Source organism: Syzygium oleosum, unplaced genomic scaffold (genome assembly GCF_021117445.2).
Source record: "Syzygium oleosum isolate NSW1041296 unplaced genomic scaffold, Sole_v2.1 Sole_v2.32, whole genome shotgun sequence".
Lineage (NCBI taxonomy): Eukaryota > Viridiplantae > Streptophyta > Magnoliopsida > Myrtales > Myrtaceae > Syzygium > Syzygium oleosum.
This window is the reverse complement of record NW_026607516.1, coordinates 1,610,349-1,629,465: the sequence shown is the minus strand read 5'-3', so window position 1 is coordinate 1,629,465 and position 19,117 is coordinate 1,610,349. Positions and strand designations below refer to the sequence as shown.

General features: G+C 42.7%; 5 protein-coding genes across 7 annotated transcripts; 1 reads left to right on the top strand and 4 right to left on the bottom strand.

Moving 5' to 3' along the window:
- Positions 1-771: 771 nt before the first annotated feature.
- Positions 772-1,137, top strand: LOC115685347 (uncharacterized). Its single transcript, XM_056304379.1, has one exon. It carries the CDS (start codon positions 772-774, stop codon positions 1,135-1,137), a length of 366 nt encoding a protein of 121 aa, XP_056160354.1.
- Positions 1,138-5,643: 4,506 nt separating this feature from the next.
- Positions 5,644-6,616, bottom strand: LOC115685398 (abscisic acid receptor PYR1-like). Its single transcript, XM_030610469.2, has one exon. It carries the CDS (start codon positions 6,530-6,532, stop codon positions 5,894-5,896), a length of 639 nt encoding a protein of 212 aa, XP_030466329.1. The 5' UTR covers positions 6,533-6,616; the 3' UTR covers positions 5,644-5,893.
- Positions 6,617-9,016: 2,400 nt separating this feature from the next.
- LOC115685399 (uncharacterized) lies at positions 9,017-10,313 on the bottom strand. The gene is made up of 4 exons (XM_030610471.2): positions 10,154-10,313; positions 9,832-9,999; positions 9,378-9,551; positions 9,017-9,279 (listed from the first exon to the last, which is right to left on the bottom strand). The coding sequence occupies exons 1-4, from the start codon at positions 10,220-10,222 to the stop codon at positions 9,103-9,105; spliced, it is 588 nt and encodes a 195-aa protein (XP_030466331.2). The 5' UTR covers positions 10,223-10,313; the 3' UTR covers positions 9,017-9,102.
- A 678-nt stretch (positions 10,314-10,991) lies between these two features.
- On the bottom strand, positions 10,992-14,509 carry LOC115685397 (mitochondrial carnitine/acylcarnitine carrier-like protein). Of its 3 annotated transcripts, none has more exons than XM_030610466.2 (4): positions 14,330-14,509; positions 13,857-13,970; positions 12,068-12,459; positions 10,992-11,687 (listed from the first exon to the last, which is right to left on the bottom strand). In XM_030610466.2, the coding sequence occupies exons 3-4, from the start codon at positions 12,457-12,459 to the stop codon at positions 11,183-11,185; spliced, it is 897 nt and encodes a 298-aa protein (XP_030466326.1). In that variant the 5' UTR covers positions 13,857-13,970; positions 14,330-14,509; the 3' UTR covers positions 10,992-11,182. The 3 variants fall into 3 exon arrangements, with proteins under 3 accessions (XP_030466326.1, XP_030466325.1, XP_056160594.1); XM_030610465.2 differs by lacking the exon at positions 14,330-14,509 and adding an exon at positions 14,078-14,302; XM_056304619.1 differs by lacking the exon at positions 14,330-14,509 and adding an exon at positions 14,091-14,302.
- Positions 14,510-15,856: 1,347 nt separating this feature from the next.
- Positions 15,857-18,245, bottom strand: LOC115685435 (uncharacterized). The gene is made up of 2 exons (XM_030610513.2): positions 17,238-18,245; positions 15,857-16,721 (listed from the first exon to the last, which is right to left on the bottom strand). Exons 1-2 carry the CDS (start codon positions 17,847-17,849, stop codon positions 16,080-16,082), a joined length of 1,254 nt encoding a protein of 417 aa, XP_030466373.2. The 5' UTR covers positions 17,850-18,245; the 3' UTR covers positions 15,857-16,079.
- Positions 18,246-19,117: the final 872 nt, after the last annotated feature.

The window sequence follows — 19,117 nt, the reverse complement described above, 5'->3', positions numbered from 1 at the left end:
AGTGGAGTATCCAAATGTTTACTGCTAAAACTGTTCTTATGTCGTTTACTTTGTGTTACTCTTACCATCTTTAATTCCTTCATGTACAGAGAATGCATTTTCAGCCTGCCTCACCATTTCCATATGCTGAATTGTTTCCCGGATAATTTCAGTTTGATAATTACATGTCTCTCTGTTGACCAGCAATATTTAACAACTCGATCTTTCTATCTCCCTTAACCTTGTCTCGAGGGAATGCATCCAGAAAGCAAACTAAAATTCGGGTCTTCAAAAATTTCTTCACAACCAGTATTCCACTAAAACAAAAAGAAATTAGAAGTTTAAATGGTCAAACCTTCAGTAATCAGAGGATTCTATTTGTTGCATGGCCACCTCATGCAGTTCCAATCCAGAGTGGCAACTTTGACTTCCAACTCCATAATTAGACCTTGCAATTTTTTACCAAAGAACTGTTTTCAGCTGTCAAAACCTCATTTGACCTCTCTTCCCCCGTTCACGTAACAACACTTGGTCGTTACGTAAAATTTCCAGCCAAAACCGAGCTAGCTTTTGCTTCTTTTAACCATCTGCGGAATTTCCTCCATCATCACCACCATCACCGTCTCCACCACCACCATGTACTCATCTCTTCTCTGAATCCCTTTATAAACTCTCAACATCACCATGCGTTCCCAATCCTCGTTCCTCTTTCTTACACCTCCCTATCATCACTAGTCCTTGAAGGGCAATTTGCAAGCTTTTTGAAAAGGGGAAAAGGGAAATTCACTAGCCATGAGTCTCAATTGCCTTACATGCCAAGCGCAGAGAAGGGAAGATTTAGACTTGGACTATGGCTGTATTGATGAAGAAGAAGGGCCTCACAATTTGCGTTGTGTCATTGTAGATAGGAACTGGTCAGGCCCTTCGGCCGCACCATCCTATGAGCACATATCTAGAAGTGGGCCTCTTGGGCTTCACATGAAGAAGGCGAAAAAGGGCCACCGCCGGCTGTGGGGCACTGCGGCCTCCTCCTTTCGCAAGAAGCCGATGGCGGGCTCGGGGGAGGCGAGGCTGGTGCGGAGTAGCGGGATGAGGAGGGATTGGAGCTTCGAGGATTTGAGAAAGATGAGAGATGGGAAGAGCAAGAACAGGAGATAATGTCCGAAGATTTTCTCTAATGTCCATACTTGTTTTTTTCCCTAAAATTTGGTTCCGATAATCCATCTTCTTTTTATTCGTTCGTTGTACATTCGGTACTTCTCACGTACCAATTCATATCCCACTTATCTTTTATGTCATACTTCTTTCTAGCTTTGCACTTTTACACATGGAACGATATTCGAACGGCATTGCAAAAGCCCTTGGTTTGGATCGGAGTCAGCTTTCCAATTTTACACATCTTCGAAGAGACGAACGAAATCCCGGAAACAATATGTGAGAACTTAGAAGCGCCATTCAAGTTAATAGTATCATAAACCGGTTGGTGTAGCTAAAGGCACGAGTTTGCATTAGCTTTTGCACCGCTACGGTGCTACATAGCATGGTGACCATCAGTATGTCTATGAAGGCTTGTAGGACAGGCCTCAAATTGTCAACGAGTGACAATGAATGATTTTGGCAAAGCCTGGGTAGGCAAAACAGAAAATAGACTTTCTTCATCAATTGACAAAGAAAATGAGGACCCTGCATAGTATGGAAAATTGGCAATTAAATCTCCTCAACATGGGCTAGGACCATCTTATTGTTGGTGGAGACATAGATAGGATCTCCCACGCTGATGCCCAAAAAGAATCATCTTCGATTCGTCTGGCCTCCCCTCGCCCTTTTCTTGGCTAAACAAATTGGGGGATGAGTGGAATCAGCACCAACATGGTAGTCGCATCCATGTCAACTCTGGGAAATGATGCTAATCTTTAGTTTCGAATAGAAATTGTTTTTCTAATCAGGGCAATAGATTCCTCTACGCGTCTCTGAGCAATTTAGTATCCACCTTATGCTTGAATTATATCGGTTTAAGTGTGCATTTGGGAGAGCATTTGGGAAAAATATTTGCATAAATGCAATTTTCCCAAAAATAAAGGAGTTTAGACCAAAGGGTTTTCACGAAATGCAAATAGTATTTGATAAACTGTAAGTGAAAAGTGTATTCAAAAACAACTTTCGTTTAAATACGTTTCGAAAAGACACCACTTGCAAAGCACTATAGTTTAGAAAAAAAATGTCTCTGGCAACCTCGGCAGCTTGGGCAAAGCCTAAACACTTAGGCGACTCTTGTCGCCGAAGTAGCGTGATCCCAAGCAGGGCGATGTTGAGGTTGTGCAACCTTAGACAAGCCACATTTGGGAACAATGAAGAAGCAGAGGCGAGCTCAGGCGATGGGCTGCTGAGGTTGCGTGACTAGGTGAGCCTCGACCTTGGAGAGTGTCGACACGACCCTTGTCATGCAACTAGGTGAGCCTTGACAGGTGAGCTTGGGAATAGCAGTGAGGCAGATCTGGAACAGCCAAGCGTTGACCTTGGCGAGTGTCAATGTGTGATAAAGCGAGCCTCGATAGACAAGCCACGTCTGGGAACAACGACGAAGTAGATCTGGAATAGAGGCGAGCTCGAGCAGTGGATCGCTAAGGTCACGCGACCAAGCTAGCGTTGATGTGCGACCCTCGTAGCGCGACCAAGCTAGCGTTGACCTTGTCCAACCTCATGCGACAGTCGATGACCCTTGGTAAAGCTTCGAGCGACGATGGACGTTGGCGACCCTTGGCTTTGTAGAGAGACGATGAATAGTGATTTCATTTAGGAAATAAAAAGGAATACGAAAACATTAGCAAGGGCAAGATTGGAATAAAAAGATTCATTAACTCGGAGTTTCAGTAATCTGAAAATGCTAGAAAGCCAAAGCCACTCTACTTTTACTATGAGAAAAGTGCTTTTGGAAATGTATTGCATTTACCAAATGGGTTTTCAAATTACTTCATTAAACAGAATTGCATTTTGTGAAAGGGCTTCATGGATTCAAAGTGTTGCCAAACGCACCCCAAGATCCATTTCGAGCTGTTGCGATTTAGATATGTCGAGTAGCAATGAGTTTTATCGAATGTTTCTGCATCTAGCATCGTTCTTCTTCTTCTTCCGGGCAAATAATATCTCTTCAATATATAGGCTTTCCGGGTCAATGGCTCTAATATATACTCCTCCTTTATGGCACGAGACATTTATGTCCATGTGACTTGACTAATTCCATGAACGTACGCAATCCTCGAATTTACGTGCAGCGGATGAGATTTCAATCACAGGGCTACGCTCCATGTCCAAAAGCCAATCTTCCTCTCTCATTGGCTTAAGGCCTCTCTCTTCTTTCTCATGTTCATTGTTTGTAGCCTCTCTCTCTCTCTCTCTAAATTGATCTCTTTGAAATTTGAATGATTGAAAGTAGCTAGGAAAGAGAAGGGCCAACGCATTAGGATAGGGCAAAGAATCTCTCTCTCTCTCTCTCTCTCTCTCTCTTTCTCTAGGGGTGTTGAATTTGTCTGGCTTTAATGAATGAGCAAGTGGGCAACTTGCGCCTTAAAGAAGAAGACGGCCAAAAACAGGACGCCTTTTGCTTAGGGCCACGCGATTGGTGCTTTCCATTCGCGGTGGTCAACAAAAGGCTCCCTTTCGACGGCCCTGATTCTTCCCTGCGTCCATCGCCGCCGTCCAATCCCACGGACCCAAGTGCATATTCTCTCTCTAACACAGGGAGAGAGAGAGAGCCAGGGGATTGGATTATTCGTTAGTTCTAACTTGACTCCTCCCACAGCAGCAACTCTTAATTGGTATTAAAAAGAAAAAAATCTGGAACCTTCGAGTAAGTAATAAATTAAGGAATTAAAGAAAAAAGAGAAGAATCAATCGGGTCTCGATCCTCGAATACCCTCCACCCGATCCGAGGATTCGGGTCTGCCTGCCCGATTCGAGGATCCGACTTTTTTTTTTCTTGGTCGAAATAGGATCCTGCGTCACTAGCCCGCGTTCGATACTGATGCTTGCCACCCTCTCCTTTCACCATGAAGCGTGCCTAATCTCCATCTGTCCGTTCTCGTTCCATCAAATCCCATAAGAACTCGAGTTTCATAGATATTTCAACTCTAAACAGAAAAAAGAGGGCCCTCCTCCTCAAACTTCGTTTGACTTCTAAGCTTAGGCTCAATTCACCGTCTCATGCATATCGCTATCTCAAAAACGGTAATGGTGTGCAGGTCATTAATTACCCGATTCGCATTATCCACCGGGTCCTCCAGGAATCAATCGGACGCTCGAAAAGACTCGGACTCCATCGCGTAGAACTATCGAAAATAAAGATTTAAGAAAACGGAATATTGACATGGCGCTCGCGCAATCTACCAATTCCCTATCTTTTCTTGCGATCGGGTGGCACCGAACACAAAATCGCCGACCTCTCTCGACCACGCAAAGCTCGAACCCAATATATATACGTTAAATTCTCGCCGGACCTAACGTGGCGATGTTGACCCTACTTACCATGTTAGTGGCCAATAATTGTCAGCCATCTATATTAAAAAAAATCCAATTTTTATTACGACCCAATATTCTTTATGGCCCATAAAATAATTTCGTGACGAAAATGGAATGGCCCACCAAAAAAAAAATTACGAAAAAAGGAGGAGAAAAATCCACACCCATCTCAGAGCATCCAAAATCATGGCATTGACCGTACTTATTAACAAAACCAGAATGGCAAGGCATCAATCATTGTGACCAGCTGGGTGGTGCTCCATTGTTCTCCTTGGTTAGCCCTGATGTTTCCAGATAAGTTGGGAGACATCATCCCTTTCCCCCTTTCTCCCTTGGTGGTTAATGCCATGGAAAAAAGTAGGTCAACCGTGCTCGGTTTGGCTCCTTGTGATCCTGGAGGTCCCTTTGTCAAATGGGAATTGAAATTCTGCAGAAACTTTCATCAGAGCCGGCGGTGATGATGAGGTTAGTCTACCCGATCCCCTCCCCGCGGAGAGAGAGAGGTAGAGCATGAGAAATGGGAAACGGGAGGCGATAATTAGCCGAGAAAAGTGAATGATATCGAGGGTAGTCGCTAATGTCGTAAACGAGAGATGCGGGTACTCAGCAATATGCTCGAAATGGAGCCGAGAAAAGGGTTTAAGGACTAGGATCTAACTCGAAAGTTGCATGTTGTTTATGGAAAGGACAGTTCACTGGAAAGAACTATTCCGAATCCATGTTTCTCGGTCTCATGTTTCACACCTGCATTCACTCCTTCGGTATCTCTTCAGCTCATTCCCACAAACAAATTGCACAGACCCTAGTATCTACTCAGTACAACTGCAACATCCCACAGAATTACGTAGCCTTATCATAGATGGAAAAACGAACTAAAGTTACCTTCTTTTCGGGCAAATTTTAATGGAGAAAACGACAGCGCCTGCAATTTTAGTTCCCCTATTTTCCTCTTTTTCTCTTCTTTTTTTGCGTTTACCAGATTGAAATCGAGGTGGCAAAAAGGAAGAGGAAACATGGAACAGCACCAGCTATTATTGGCAAGAGAACAGGAAAGGCAAGAAGCAAGGAACAAGATCTTCAAGTGGACATACACACAACGGCAGGGCAGACATGATGCAATGATTCCACCGAGTGCAGTCACTGGTCAGAACTCAACCGCATATATTCCAGAGGCCATAACATTTCCTCAATTAGAAAATCAGCAGCAAATCAAGCATTGAATTCCCTCCGCATTTTCCCAAATTCTCATGAAAATCCCATTAACTTTTCCAAACAGTACCCCAAAAAAGAACAGTTCTTTTTCTTTCTTTCTTTCTGCAGATAATTCACAAATCAAGAACCCCTTCGGATTCGTAAAAGAGGGAATCAAAATGGAAACTTTGGAGTAGGGAGAAGACTGCTATCGGCCCTCACCCTCGCGAGCCACCAGCCCTTCAGCGACGGAGGCCAGCTTCTGCAGGTTCAGCTTCACCACGGTGTCGGCGAAGAGGCGGGTGTCCTCCTCGGTGTTCCCCTCCGGCACGTCCACGACGTACGACTCCAGGACGGCGGTCCAAATCCCGCCCTCACGCGCCACCTCGTGCAGCGTCGTCACCGACCGGTAGTTCCTCAGCCGGTGCTCCCCGCCGATGATGGTGAACCCGGTGACGAACCGGCCGTCGTCCAGCACGTCCAGCCGCTCCTCGCTGGTGGACGCCGGGAGGCCGGAGATGACGTCGACGTAGCGCGTGGCCCCCACGGCGACCTCGAACCCGGGCCCCACGGAGCAGCTCTTGATGAAGTGCTTGTACACCTGGGGCCTGTCGAAGCGGCGCACGATGGACCAGACGACGGCGCGTGGGGCCCGCACGCGCTGCGCCAGGAGGGAGGAGCACCTCCCCGGGCCGAGCTCGTAGGTGTGGTGCTCCGCGACGGAGGGGGCGAGCTCGGCGAACTCGCCGGGGGTCAGCCCCGGCGGGGCAGCCAGGTGGTGGGCGGTGACCGGCGGCGACGGGTTGTCGGGTTCTTGAGCGGACTCGGATCTTTGACTCCCCTCCATGGGAGTGAGTGATGGAAGGTGATGCAGAGAGAGAGAGACAGAGAGAGAGAGTCTTACTTGTTTTAGAAAGGAGGTGTGAGGAAATAGGAGCTGCAATTTCGGTCGATTTTATAAGGGGCATTTCTGTATTATTAAAGGGGGGGTGAATTCACTAAAAAAAAATCTCAACTTTAGGACATGTCCCAAATTTACCTCGAACTTTTTTTTTATCTCGGAAAAAACTTCAAACTTTAGGTTTAGTCCCGAATTTACTCCAAACTTATTTTTGTCTTAGAAAAAACTTCAGACTTTAAATTCAGTCTCAAATCTGCCCCGAATTTTGTTTTGTGTAAAAAAAAATCAGCAAAATTTCAATTTATTTTCAAAAATATATCCCCGTGATCCAGTCCCAACTTGACTTGGTACTTCCACGTCGATAACAAATCCACACCAGCAAAGTAATGAGACGATAGGTATAGACCGACGTCGCATTTCCATTTCAATAACGAATCCAACCTAATAAAAGTTGTTGAAATTCTCCAAAATAAAACTATTCAAGGACATGAAAGTTAGGGACGATAACAAATCCATCCCAATTTTTTTTAATTTAAAAAAAAACCTAATTTTTAGGCTCCGTCTAAATTTGCTCCAAACTTTTCTTTGTCCTAAGAAAGCCCCGTTACTTTGTTGATGTGGATTTGCTATGGACGTGGAAATGCCATGCCAAGTTGAGACTGAATCACAGGGTATATTTTTGAAAATAAATTGAATTTTGGTGATTTTTTTTGTTTAATACAAAACTCGGGGCAGATTTGGGACTGGACTTAAAGTTTGGGGTTTTTTTTTAGACAAAAAAAAGTTCGGGGAAGATTTGGGAGTTGACTTAAAGTTGGGGTTTTTTTTAGGGAATTAGGCCTATTAAAGAGGTATAGGTTCGTAAGTTTTTTGGGGGAGGGTTTATTTAATTTTTTTGGTCTTGATTGGGAAAGTTTTTGGGGACATTTTCCTAATCTTGGAGCATCTTATCATAATGTTAATCTATAAGGGGGTAATTTTGGTATCATGTAAAAGGCACTTTCGATGCTGGGTTAACATGTCGCGACTGCAAAAAAAATGTATGATGCGAGTTTGCTTTGGTATTGGCACCGAAGAAAATGTATATTCGGATGGTACGTGAAAGGGTCGGTATATACGAAGATTAGCTGTGTAAAAACATGTGCGTACCCGATATAATAAGGGAAAAGCTAATTGATAGCATGGTAGCTGGATTGAAGTCCCATCTAGGGTGGGTTGTGCCTCACAAGCTAAGCCCTAATTTTGATTGAGAGTTTTCTTGATTTTACTGGATTAATATAAATATTTGTCAAATTATTAATGCGAAAGATGGATGCTTAGAAAAATCTGACAATCAAATCATCGCAAATCAATCGGACGAAAGCACGACGCCCAGAAAGACAATGTGCCATAAGAGGGATTTAATTCTTCCACAGTTCAATTCACCACATAAAAGGATGTTAAGGGTTTCATCAGGTTCTCATCGCCCTGCTTTCAACGATTATTGGAATTTTGATTGTTCGACCGATATTGTTCGACCGAAGCGCCTAATATCCGAAGGTGCAATCCTCGACATGGCCAAAGTATATGTATAAACCATGGATGTCAAAAACATTAATAGATCATTAATGGAATTAATCCTGTGCATTCTCCCGTATATTCTGTGTCTGAATTGGATTGATATAATAATCTAAACCAGTAGTCTCTTGCAAGAAACACCTACTGCAATAAGTGTACATGCGTTTGGAGAGAGAGAGAGAGAGAGAGTGTGTGTGTGTGTAGGGTTTGTTAACAAGAAAGTCGGAAGAGTCCATATCATTCCACAGCTGCTAAACTAAGAGAACCATTTGTTTTTGTATGCTTTTTTGGTACTGAATCATGCTAAACCTCATGATTTATATTCTCTGGATAAACTAAGTATGGTGTTCCTATCCACCTTCTTTGGTTGGCCACTCCAGCAACCTCATCACAGGCATCACGCAGACACAACAAACCAATCAACACCAAACCTTTTCTTTTTCCCCATCTGAAAAAATTCAATGAAAACATCACAATAAAAGCATTTGATCATCAGCCGCCATGTCCATGACTTCTTGTCCCTATTCTATGTTTCTTTACATTATCTTCTTCGTCTCCTCTTTGGGTGTGTTCTTGATTCTGTTCCACTTCCTTTTCTTGATTAAGGCAAGAACAAAAGTAACAAGTAGGCACGTATTTTGATCTGTCATGGCATAGGTTGAGTGCGTCTTTCCCTAAGGAAAGGGCATTTGAAAATACATGAAAACAAAACAGAAGTTGAGTGTCTTTATGTGATCGATCACGTTCCATTTTCTTATTGTTCTAAGTCGAGTAGCTCATTGATCAACATAAGCTAAAATTGCAGAGCTGAGGTCATAAGTCACTGGAGGTTGAAGTAGCTTCTGATTCATAAAGTTAGCAGACTGACGCACGTTAAAATCTGCGGATCCACTTTCCTAGAGAAAAAGCTCGTTAAAATAACAGAGAATGACATGAATAAGAAACATATGATTGGTGCATCAACAGCCCAACAAGCTCAGTAGTGGCCAATTGCGAGGCTTGTCCTTTCTTCCGACGAGCTTGGATGTTCTCTTCTTGTTATCGCTAGCAATCTTGCTCTTTCCAAGCTTGAGCTTGCCAGGACCTGAGTGTTTAATCTTTTGCTGCTGTGGAACGGTATCGGATTTCCCCTCTTCCTGCAATCACATGTGAATTATTACTCACATAAAGGAGGAATAATTTTGCCTAGCAGCCCAAAATCCCTCTTTGATATTACGTGCAAGGAGATATTTACCTGGATTGCAGACAAATTTTGATGAAGTTGAGGCGGGTTCCTTGTTTTGCGGTTGGAGATGCCAAAGAATGTGGAGGATGATGGACCCGACACTAATTCTCGTTTGGATTCTTGGCTCGATGATTTTTCCCCAGAAGTGCGTGAGCTGCTGCTCGAATCCATTTCGAGGCATAGCTGAAAAATACATTTTTGTTGCACAAATATTTAGAGGCATTAAGCAAAGACTGCATTTGAGATCGTGGCATGAGCGTCTGTCCAAAAATTAGAACGAGCCCTCGATCATCACTTTTCTTGTCAGGTTCTTGGATATGTAAAGCACATTGTTAATGTAGAACTTTGTAATGAAATGATCATTTCATTTACAGTTTCAACGAATAATTTCTACCATTTCCATAACGCATTATGCATTGTCCAATAATATCCATGACTATTATAATCCTCGTATAACTAGTACCTGAAGAAGACGTTGTTCAAGGGTCGCCACCCGGTCTATCAGAGACCCTGTGGAGTTACCCTCCCTCACTGCCAAATCCAATGGCAGAATCTCCCCCGCCTCTCCTCTAACTGTACTTCTCATGCTCCCCCATTTCGCCAAATCTTGCTTGCTTTCTAAACGTTTCATCTATATATGATCCAATTCCCCAGGAGAGAGATAAATGAGAGAAAACTCTCATTTTAGAAGAGCAAAGTTTAGAGAAACAAAGTAAAAAAAACAAAGACGGGAGAATGAAAGTGAAACACAGTGTTAGGATAAGTCAGATGATGCCAGAACTTACGATAAAATCCAAATGATCCAGCCTTGAAACAAGAGGTATGCAAGAGTGAGGTGGCCTCGCAGAATCCATATCCAATAATCCGATTAAAAACTTTTTCCGCTTTGAATTCTGAGGAGCCTGATTCTAATCAGGATGTGTTGTTTATATAGGTTTTAGCTGAATTAGTTAGAGAGTCAATCGGCTGTTTGTTTATAATGTCTATCTTGACTAGTCAATCGGCTGTTTGTTTCCCCGCGTGGCACAGCATCCGATAAAGCACCTATGACTTGCTGGAGGTAGTAGTGTTGACTTTGAATGCTTCCAGAGTCAATTGATCACCATTTCCTTTCACTTTGTAACAGAATCACCTTGTATTGATTACTAGAAAACAGGGCTCAAATTCTGTCAAAATGATACTGTGAGCAGGTGGAGCTCACTTTCAAGGTGCCAAAAGGGAAGTCAGTACAGGCAATTCTCAAATTTAGCTAGTTTGTGACTTCACTGAAAAGAACCAGAAAAAAAAAAAGCCCCCATGAAAGCGGGACGTAGACGGTCGTGATAAATGGAAGCACAGCATCGCCTCTGTATTTTGCGTGTAAATTGTCGGTCGAATGTATTACTGCCTTAATAAGTTAGATGGATGTTCCTGTGTCTCTGTCCGGTCAAAATTTTTTACCTCATGGATGTGAAAGTTAGGAAGAAAAACGAGATAGATACTTCAGTTGACGTGCCAGCACAGTTAAAGGCCAGTATAATACCAACCAGAGAGCACCACATCGCCAACCTGAGTCCAAGCACCCCAAGAGATACACAAAAGACGGGCCGCGATGCCAGAAGAATCATTTGGAAAACATTAGAGTTACGAAATGAAGACCTTGCAATTGCTGCATAAAGATGCCACTACTTAGTCATCATCAATTGAGCGACAATTACAAGATTTTTGAAGAATCGAGATTCTGCAACCAAATTGCTGAAGAATATCCTGCGATGGCCCCAGTCAACGGATACAAAAGGAAATCCCACATAAGCAAACAATATGTTTGGCCCAATTCATCCCAAGCTCGATCTCGTCACTTCATAAGCCAAGAAGCACGCGGCATTTGCAGGAACACTTCTGGTCATTGCAGTTCCGAAACCCTTGTACAGTCCTTTGACACCCTCTGAGGCCAGAATCTTTCTAAAAGCATCGAAAGAACCCGAATACTTTGGATTTTTGAAGTCATCTACCTGAATCACACTCTTCACAACGTCAATTGGGTAGATCGAAGCCCAGAAGGATGCTCCTGCCAGGCCTCCAGCCACGATTAACGACCCTCGTCCCAATCCAGAAGTATCATGCCCTCCAGCCAGGTACTGCTTCATCGCCTCATAGGCGCCAAACATTGCAGCATTTCCTGGTACTTCACGGGCCAGAGTGGGAACCAAGCCCTTGAACAGACCTCGTGTACCACCTTCCGATTTCAGAACGTGCCTTGCCACATCCATTGGTCCTCCATACTTAACTGCCACGGTAGTAGTGGGGCCAGCACTTGCCAGAGCGCTTTGTGCCTGCAACCTGCTCATGCAATGTTTATAAAACTTTTACCATCCCTTCTTGTAAGCAAAAGAGACAGAAACATTGAGGCCATTTCAATCTTTTAAACAGGTGCCTCATGGCATGTCTTAACCATTGCCAGATATGATGAATCTATCATATAACGTACGATGCTCTCATGCATTCAATAATATGACATACAAAGCTGCCTCTTTTTCCATGCATACTTATTGCAGCTGAAGAAACGTCCTTCGAAACTTATTGTCGTGCTCCTTTTATATTGTAATATACATTCAGAAAATGTGTTCAGCACTGGAGCTGCAGTTTAGTCTGGAAGCTTGTTCAACGATTCAAAAAACTGGATCAAGTAGAGAGAAAAAGTGAACACCACAGACACTGACCTGCACTTAATTAATTCAGTAGGGCAAGCAAGGAAGGAAACAGCAAGTCCAGCCCCAGCCCCACAAACAACCTGCTGATTGATGGTTAAAGGGGCACCGGGTTCGGACCTCAGTAATGCCTCCATTTGCCCCCTCACGGTGAAGAGGACGGCATTGAAGGCCGCCACTGAGGCAAGTGGGGCTCCCATGCCTTTGTACAAACCGCCTGGGCCTTCGGCAGCCATTGTTTGTCTTACTGCATCCATGGCACCCGAGTACTTGAGAGGTTGGCCAGGGGCTGGAGCTGGCTGACTTTGGAGCTTGACCTTGATGGTATCAAAGGGGTGACCAACAATCAATTGTGCTGCCCCACCAACTGTTCCTGCAGTCAAATCCTTGGCCACATCCGCCATCTGCACATTAGTTCACCATCAAATTTTGGCCCAGGCATCGGTATTAAATGAAAAAGACTTGAATGAGGAGTTAAAAATACAGAGCATCCATCACGGAACACGAGTAAAAAGATATTTGTTAACATTATACAGCCACAGGACTGCATCCTTGTGAAAAGAAAATAACTCTCTCTCTGTATCTCTGCCCTCCTGGCAGACAGGATTTATTGGCAAATGCAGAAAAGCATGGGCCTTCATCAGGAAAACAACGTCATAAAATTTCCGAAAGATGTAACTGCCAACAGTAGATCAGTTTCTCTACGAAACTCATTTCATAGCATATGTTGCATCAAAAGCCATGCATTTCCAGGAACACTTAGTAAAGAATTTTCAAATAGCATGAGAAAATACTACAACAATCATGCTGATTATTCAGAAGACACCCATTATTAAAACACTCGTAGTATGATGAATGAAGACAGGGGATTGCATTTTAGGGCCTTATAAAAGATAACCCTGTTAACAAGCTCGCAGAGAATATCACCAATACACAAGATCACTGAGATAGATAAATGGTGCAATTTCGAGAATCTCTCACTTCCACCATTGTTACGGAATGGCCATTGCAAAAGCAGCAAAACATGCATTTTGCACACAACACTATGTCACATTTTGCTATCTCGTAAACAGGCTGAGAGAGTCATGACTCTAGTTTAGCAGGAGCGGCTGGAACCCCCCAATAGAGAAATTTTTTGGTCATTTAATAAGTTAAGTGACAAAATTGCAAAATAAACAGACTCTGGATTCACCCACTCCTTTATGGACCAATTCTTAAGCCCTTGAATTACAGAGAATGGAAAAATGCTGAAGAAGCTTTTTGTACAACCCATGTCTTCCTATGATGGAAAGAGACTGAAAATTTTCCAGCATTCCAGTCCCTTGATCCAAGGATGTTGTTGTCAACATATAACTTCCTGTATACTTCAGGAGCAGCAAGCTTGCTCACCAACAACTATTAAAAAGTACACCCAACAACAGTGCAAATTCAGTCTACCTGCCTACATGCTAGGATGTTAATATTTCTAATGGTCTTCTTATTCGCATACTGCACAATATAATGCACCTACAGAAATAATACAGATTGTTAACCATGGATAACCACAAGAAAGTCTGCCTTGGCCCTGCCAGCAGTCCATGGGATTATCAGCAATTTCACGAAGTTCACAAAGTCCTGTCATACCGCATTCCAAGCCAAGGACCATAAGAAAAGTTCACAGATCGATGAAACCTCATAACAAACGGTTCCTCTTGTTTTCTTTGCTTGGCATACCAAATGGCCCCGTGAACTTTCCAACTGATTGTAATCAGAACTAGACATCGAAGAGAGAAATCATTTCAATAACAGGTGAGGATTTTACCTTTGCGAATCAACTTGGACAAATAAAAGAAAGCAATCAACAGAAGCGTGGAGCTGAATCCAGGCGAAACGGACTTCTACTCAAATTGACGAATCACCAATCAGCCTGTCCAATCTGATGAACACAAACAGAAGAGCCATTTAATAATGAAACTCACCACCGCCAATGCAGAAAGGATCGCCGTTGTGAAAAGCAACAGAAAATTAACACGAGACAATTACCAATGACCAATACCATATCACCATAGTTGCATGAAACAACCTCACAAGTTAGAAAAAAAGACTGGGAATGGAACCAATCGTGCAATCGACGAGGAAAGTTCAGGTTTTGAGGGAAACCCAAGACTAACAACACGCAAAACGTGAAGTGGGCAGGCGTCAAAAAACGGGAAATTTATAAAATTTGAGGCAGAAGAATGAATCTGTGGAGATTCAGAGCCACGCAAAATAAGCAGAGACAGATGGTGTTCTCACCAATTTGGTGGGAGGGAGTAGAGTTCACACAAAGGAACAAATGGATGAGATGTGACCCGGAGAGGCTAACGCAGGTGAGGACAGTGTTGGAGCGAAAGCCAATCTCAAGTTCCTAATCTCCCTCTCCCTGTAACCACCTACTCTCCCTCCCTCCCTCTCTCTTTCTCTCTCTCTCCCTCGGCCACTAAAGTCCGAATTTTTATAGTACCAAGTAGGGTCGTGTGGCCGTCTTGAGTTTTCTGGGATATTGGTCAGCACCATAAAATTGACAGACTCACACCGTCAGGGATCCTACGGCCCATGTTTGCCTTATTTGTTTGTGCTCCTCGTGAAATTTTTCCAGATTTGGGTTCTTGTCATGGCATAATAATCTTCAAGATCATGTCGATTTTTTTTTTGGCGGATCCGTGTGTCCTTAATTTGTGCTTGACCGAGCCGAAGGATTAAGCTTGATCTCCTCCTACACAAGATTGTCTCGGAACATCACTCGGTATAAATGAGGAAACAAAAATACAATTTTGCATGCTTAGAAATTGCAAAGTTCCCTACTTTCATATCCTGTCAGCTACCGCTATATACAATGTTATCTCCTGACATTTTTGGCTTTGTGCTCTCAGATCTCATTTGCTCTTTACAGTGAAGAGGCGGCGGATTTTCATGCTTCTGGGAAATGTGTAGGTATAAAAGAAGGGTTTGTCCTCAAAAGTGGAATATGACGGTACAAGCGCTGATGCTCTTATCTGGTCCATCTCATTTGTTGGTAGAAAGAGAATGCGGAATGTGGCACTATGCGACCGTAGTTGGTAGTGCGTACACACGTTACAAATGTTTGATTTTGAATTTGCTAGGATGCGAATGGGTTTACGCTTGATCCTGCATTCGACTATCAGCATGCCTCACTGGACCGTCCGGGATATGGAAGGGTTTGGATAATGATTTTATACAGTCGCCTAAGATTTATTTATGTCATTAGATTGACGGACATAAACAAACGATTCTCTTCTTGAGCTCGGCCCATCTAACCCACTCAACTTTATAATTGAATTTTTTTTTTTTGTCCTACTCTAACTCTCGACTCACTCTCAAACTTTTGTCCTACCTCTTGCAAGAGGTAAGAGTCGAAAAATACGTCTGAAACTACAGTGGCCACTAGGGCAAACCCCAATGGTTAACTTTATAATTGAATATGAAAGACCAATTTATATTAGGCCCAGCAAGCGCAGGCTTGATTGCCAGGCCGCTTTGGCAAACCAGCCTGAGCTTGCCCCTAGAAGAGGTTCATGGGCCAACAGTAAGTCCCAACTTTGCCCGAATAGCCCTCAAGTGCTCAGCATTATCTTGAAATATCTTCATGCATTATAAAAGGAAGAGAATAATGGTGGAGATGTAATAATAGCTTTCCCTAAAATTTGTTTGTTAGCGATTTACAAGATTGTTTGTTGCAAACCAATCATCCAATCTATAAATCTGTCACATGATTTAGTGAACGAAATATGAGCGAAGAGCTTCAATTCTTGTAGAGTGGTCTTTTAAGACAAAAGATGGTCATTTCTTCTAATCATGATACCAATAAAAAGAATGCCTACAGGTTTGATTTTTACATAATTCTCTAGATTGCTACAGAAGTTATGTTCCTCTTCTAGACATACAGAATAGCAGGGACAACTTTTTTAGCATGAGCTATGCATTACATCTTTCTGCTACATCCTTACATTGCTTTCCCTTTATCTAACAAGATTTTTCTCTCTGGTCAGTTCAATATGAAATCAGATAGAAGCTCATCCATCAAAATACCCATAATCTTAGCCTCAAAGTCCATAGCTATCTCCTCTTTTTCCTCTTCAAACTTTCTCCACTTCTCTCCTCTGTCCATTTCTTTCATATAAGCATCTTTCTTGCTATTGATTCCCCATTGGCACTTTGCACCGGGCTCGTTATTCATCCAACTTTTTGCGGTGCTCACCATCACAAGCTCAGAGTCATCGCTTATAGTGTTGCATCCTAGTGTGGCTAGTTCACTTTTGAAGTAGTCCAACAATAACTTATCCACATTGGTCTTCATGCTAAGACCAGAACTTGAAGCTTTGACTTGGTTTAGCATCATCGTTGCTGTTTGTTCAGCAGGTTCATTTGAGTCTCCCTGTTCTTCTCTGAACTCATCATTCTCTTCATCATCAGATCTTTCATCCATATCCTCCATTGACGTGGAACTTTGCGAATAGGCAACACTTTTGAACTGCCAAGGTTGTCGCAGAAGGAATTGGGCATCCCCTGTCGAAATATTGCCTTGGCTTTGATCTCGAGACCAACAAAAGCCTTCATCTTCTCCAAATTCAGCATCAATTACAGAAACAGGACCGTGTTGTTCTTTCTCCTCATAGAATGAGACTCCCTGTGTCAATGCAAGAAACACATACGTTAATAACAGAAACCAGTTTACTTAGGCAAATGTCCAAGTTAAATACAATACCTGGTCAGAAAAAAGATAAGGGCAATAATTCATCCAAAAAAGCAAATAATAAGGCCAATGTTTTTATTAAGTTGTAACTTCTGTGTAAAAGGCTTATATTAAGGCAACATTGAATCTCCTATTTTTTGTTCCCGTAGTTGTACTACTGTAGAGAGAACACGAATGACCTCTATTTTGTCTCATCTGTATTTTGAGACAAAGTTAATACAAATATGCTACACATGAGACAAGAGTTTCACTGTCTTATGGAATAAACTATGCATTTTAGATTAATTAAACCAAGTACTATTCCAGTACATGCCAAGTCACATCTGTATTTTATTAAGGGGGAACATAGACCCTGAACAGTGAACGCTGAACAGCAGACAACAACCAATCGAAACATTATAATATGTAGATCTAGCACTAATATATAAGTTTTTAAATTCAGCAACTCACCTTGGGTTCAATATCGCAGAAGCTTCTTGTTGGTGGTCCTGGTAAAGCCTCCACTGTGTATTTACCAACACAAGGTTCACTGTATTCCTGAAAATTGCCATTCCAGGGCGGTGAAAACTCCAGCGTGAAATCACTTTCACACCAACTTGAGCCATTACTGTTGCACTCAGTACTACTGCTTGACCCTGTGGTTGTAATTGTTGCCGCAGAAGAGCATTGATGTGGCGGCGAGGAATGGAAATCCGACCGCCAAGATTGCTCTTCGGCCAAGTCCCGGAAGGATCTCCACCGTATGATGTCCTTGATCCTGACGGTCATTTTGGCCTGCTCACCACCACCTGCATGACCATGATCAGGACCATCGCCTTTTCTGCTTTTCTTGGGTAATCTTTGCGTTGACAGCTTTCTTGAGAGGCTTCTTAGGAAGATCATTGAGTAGGGCTTATTCATCGAACTACTGAAAGGGATGTTCTTGAATGCATTGACCATGGTCTCTAAGGCTGCGATTCTTCTTGATCTGCTTTTGACAAGTGTTGTTGCTTCAATATTTGAAGAATAAGACCATGAATCTTCTCTAAGGAAGTCCTTGAGCAACATCTTCTGCTTCTGCATTCTTGTCAGTAATGACCAGGCAGGAACTAGTGCTTGGACGCGCAATGCCAACAAAATTATCAAGAAAAAGCAAAGAATTACTGCGAGTGAGTGGTGCAGACACGAGAACAAAGACAAGGGTTCCCAGCAATGCCTCAAGAGAAATAATGGGTAGTGATCCCTTTTTTAAACAGAGTTGGTCTTGGTTTTGGTTTTGGTTTTGGTTTGGTTTTGGTGTGTGAGTGGGTGAGTGGGGAGAGAGTGAAGTGAAGGAGAAGAACTTATAAAGGGGTGGAAGGAGAGAAGGGGTGGAAGGAGAGAGGATGCTTCCAGGTGGAGATCTCCAGATGAGTACAGCAAGCAAAGTGCAATAAACGCAAGAAATGGACAAAACCGGTGCAGAAGCCAGGATGCTTCTCCCGTCTCTTCTTAAATCACCAAAAACACAAAAAAGAAGAAGAAAAAGGAAAATCAAGTATGGGACTTCAAATTTTATGGGATAACATATGAGATTTGGTGGATTTGGACTTGGGAAGCATGTCGTCCAAGTGTGGGACAGCAGATCATATTTTAAGTGTCAAATCAATCGGATTTTTCTGTGAGGTGCTAATGCAGGTAGGGCATATGGCATGGTCGCATTATGGCTGTATTCGTGAGTTATGTTGTCACATGGAGCCATTTGGAGCGTACCAAACAAGGGAAGGATCTTATGATCTTCTTCATATGACTGGCATGTATCAGTCTCCATCTCCACATTCAATAATGTGTTGGCATAGAAAGATCACAAGTCTTCATGGACCACCGGTATGGTAGCAAGATTTTCAAAAAGAGGCAGATGCATTAAGTGTCGAGAATGGCGTGCATGCATCCGAAGTGATTCGAGATCTTTGTTGGGTAGCTCTGGGAATATTGAAATTCTATATAAAGTTTCATATATCTATAGTATGGCAAGATTGAGATAGCAAGCTCGCTCTATCTTTTAATGTTCGTGGGGACTTACGTTTTCATGTACTTCGAGATCCTTGCGATTGAGAAAATAGTTTAGTGGCCCCGAAATTTTCGTCTTTTGATATTTTTCAATATTTGTTCAATTGCTAAATAATGTCATTTCAAGCATTTGTAGTATTTACTCCTGTTTCGGAAAACACTTCGGGGCCGAAATCAAATGAGAGGTGAACAATACTGGGATAAATGATACTTGAAAAGCTCTTTAGAGGTTCGAATATTCAAACTCTCCTTTCATGATAATCACTTCCGATGTACATTTGTTGTACCGTTGATTTTTAAAA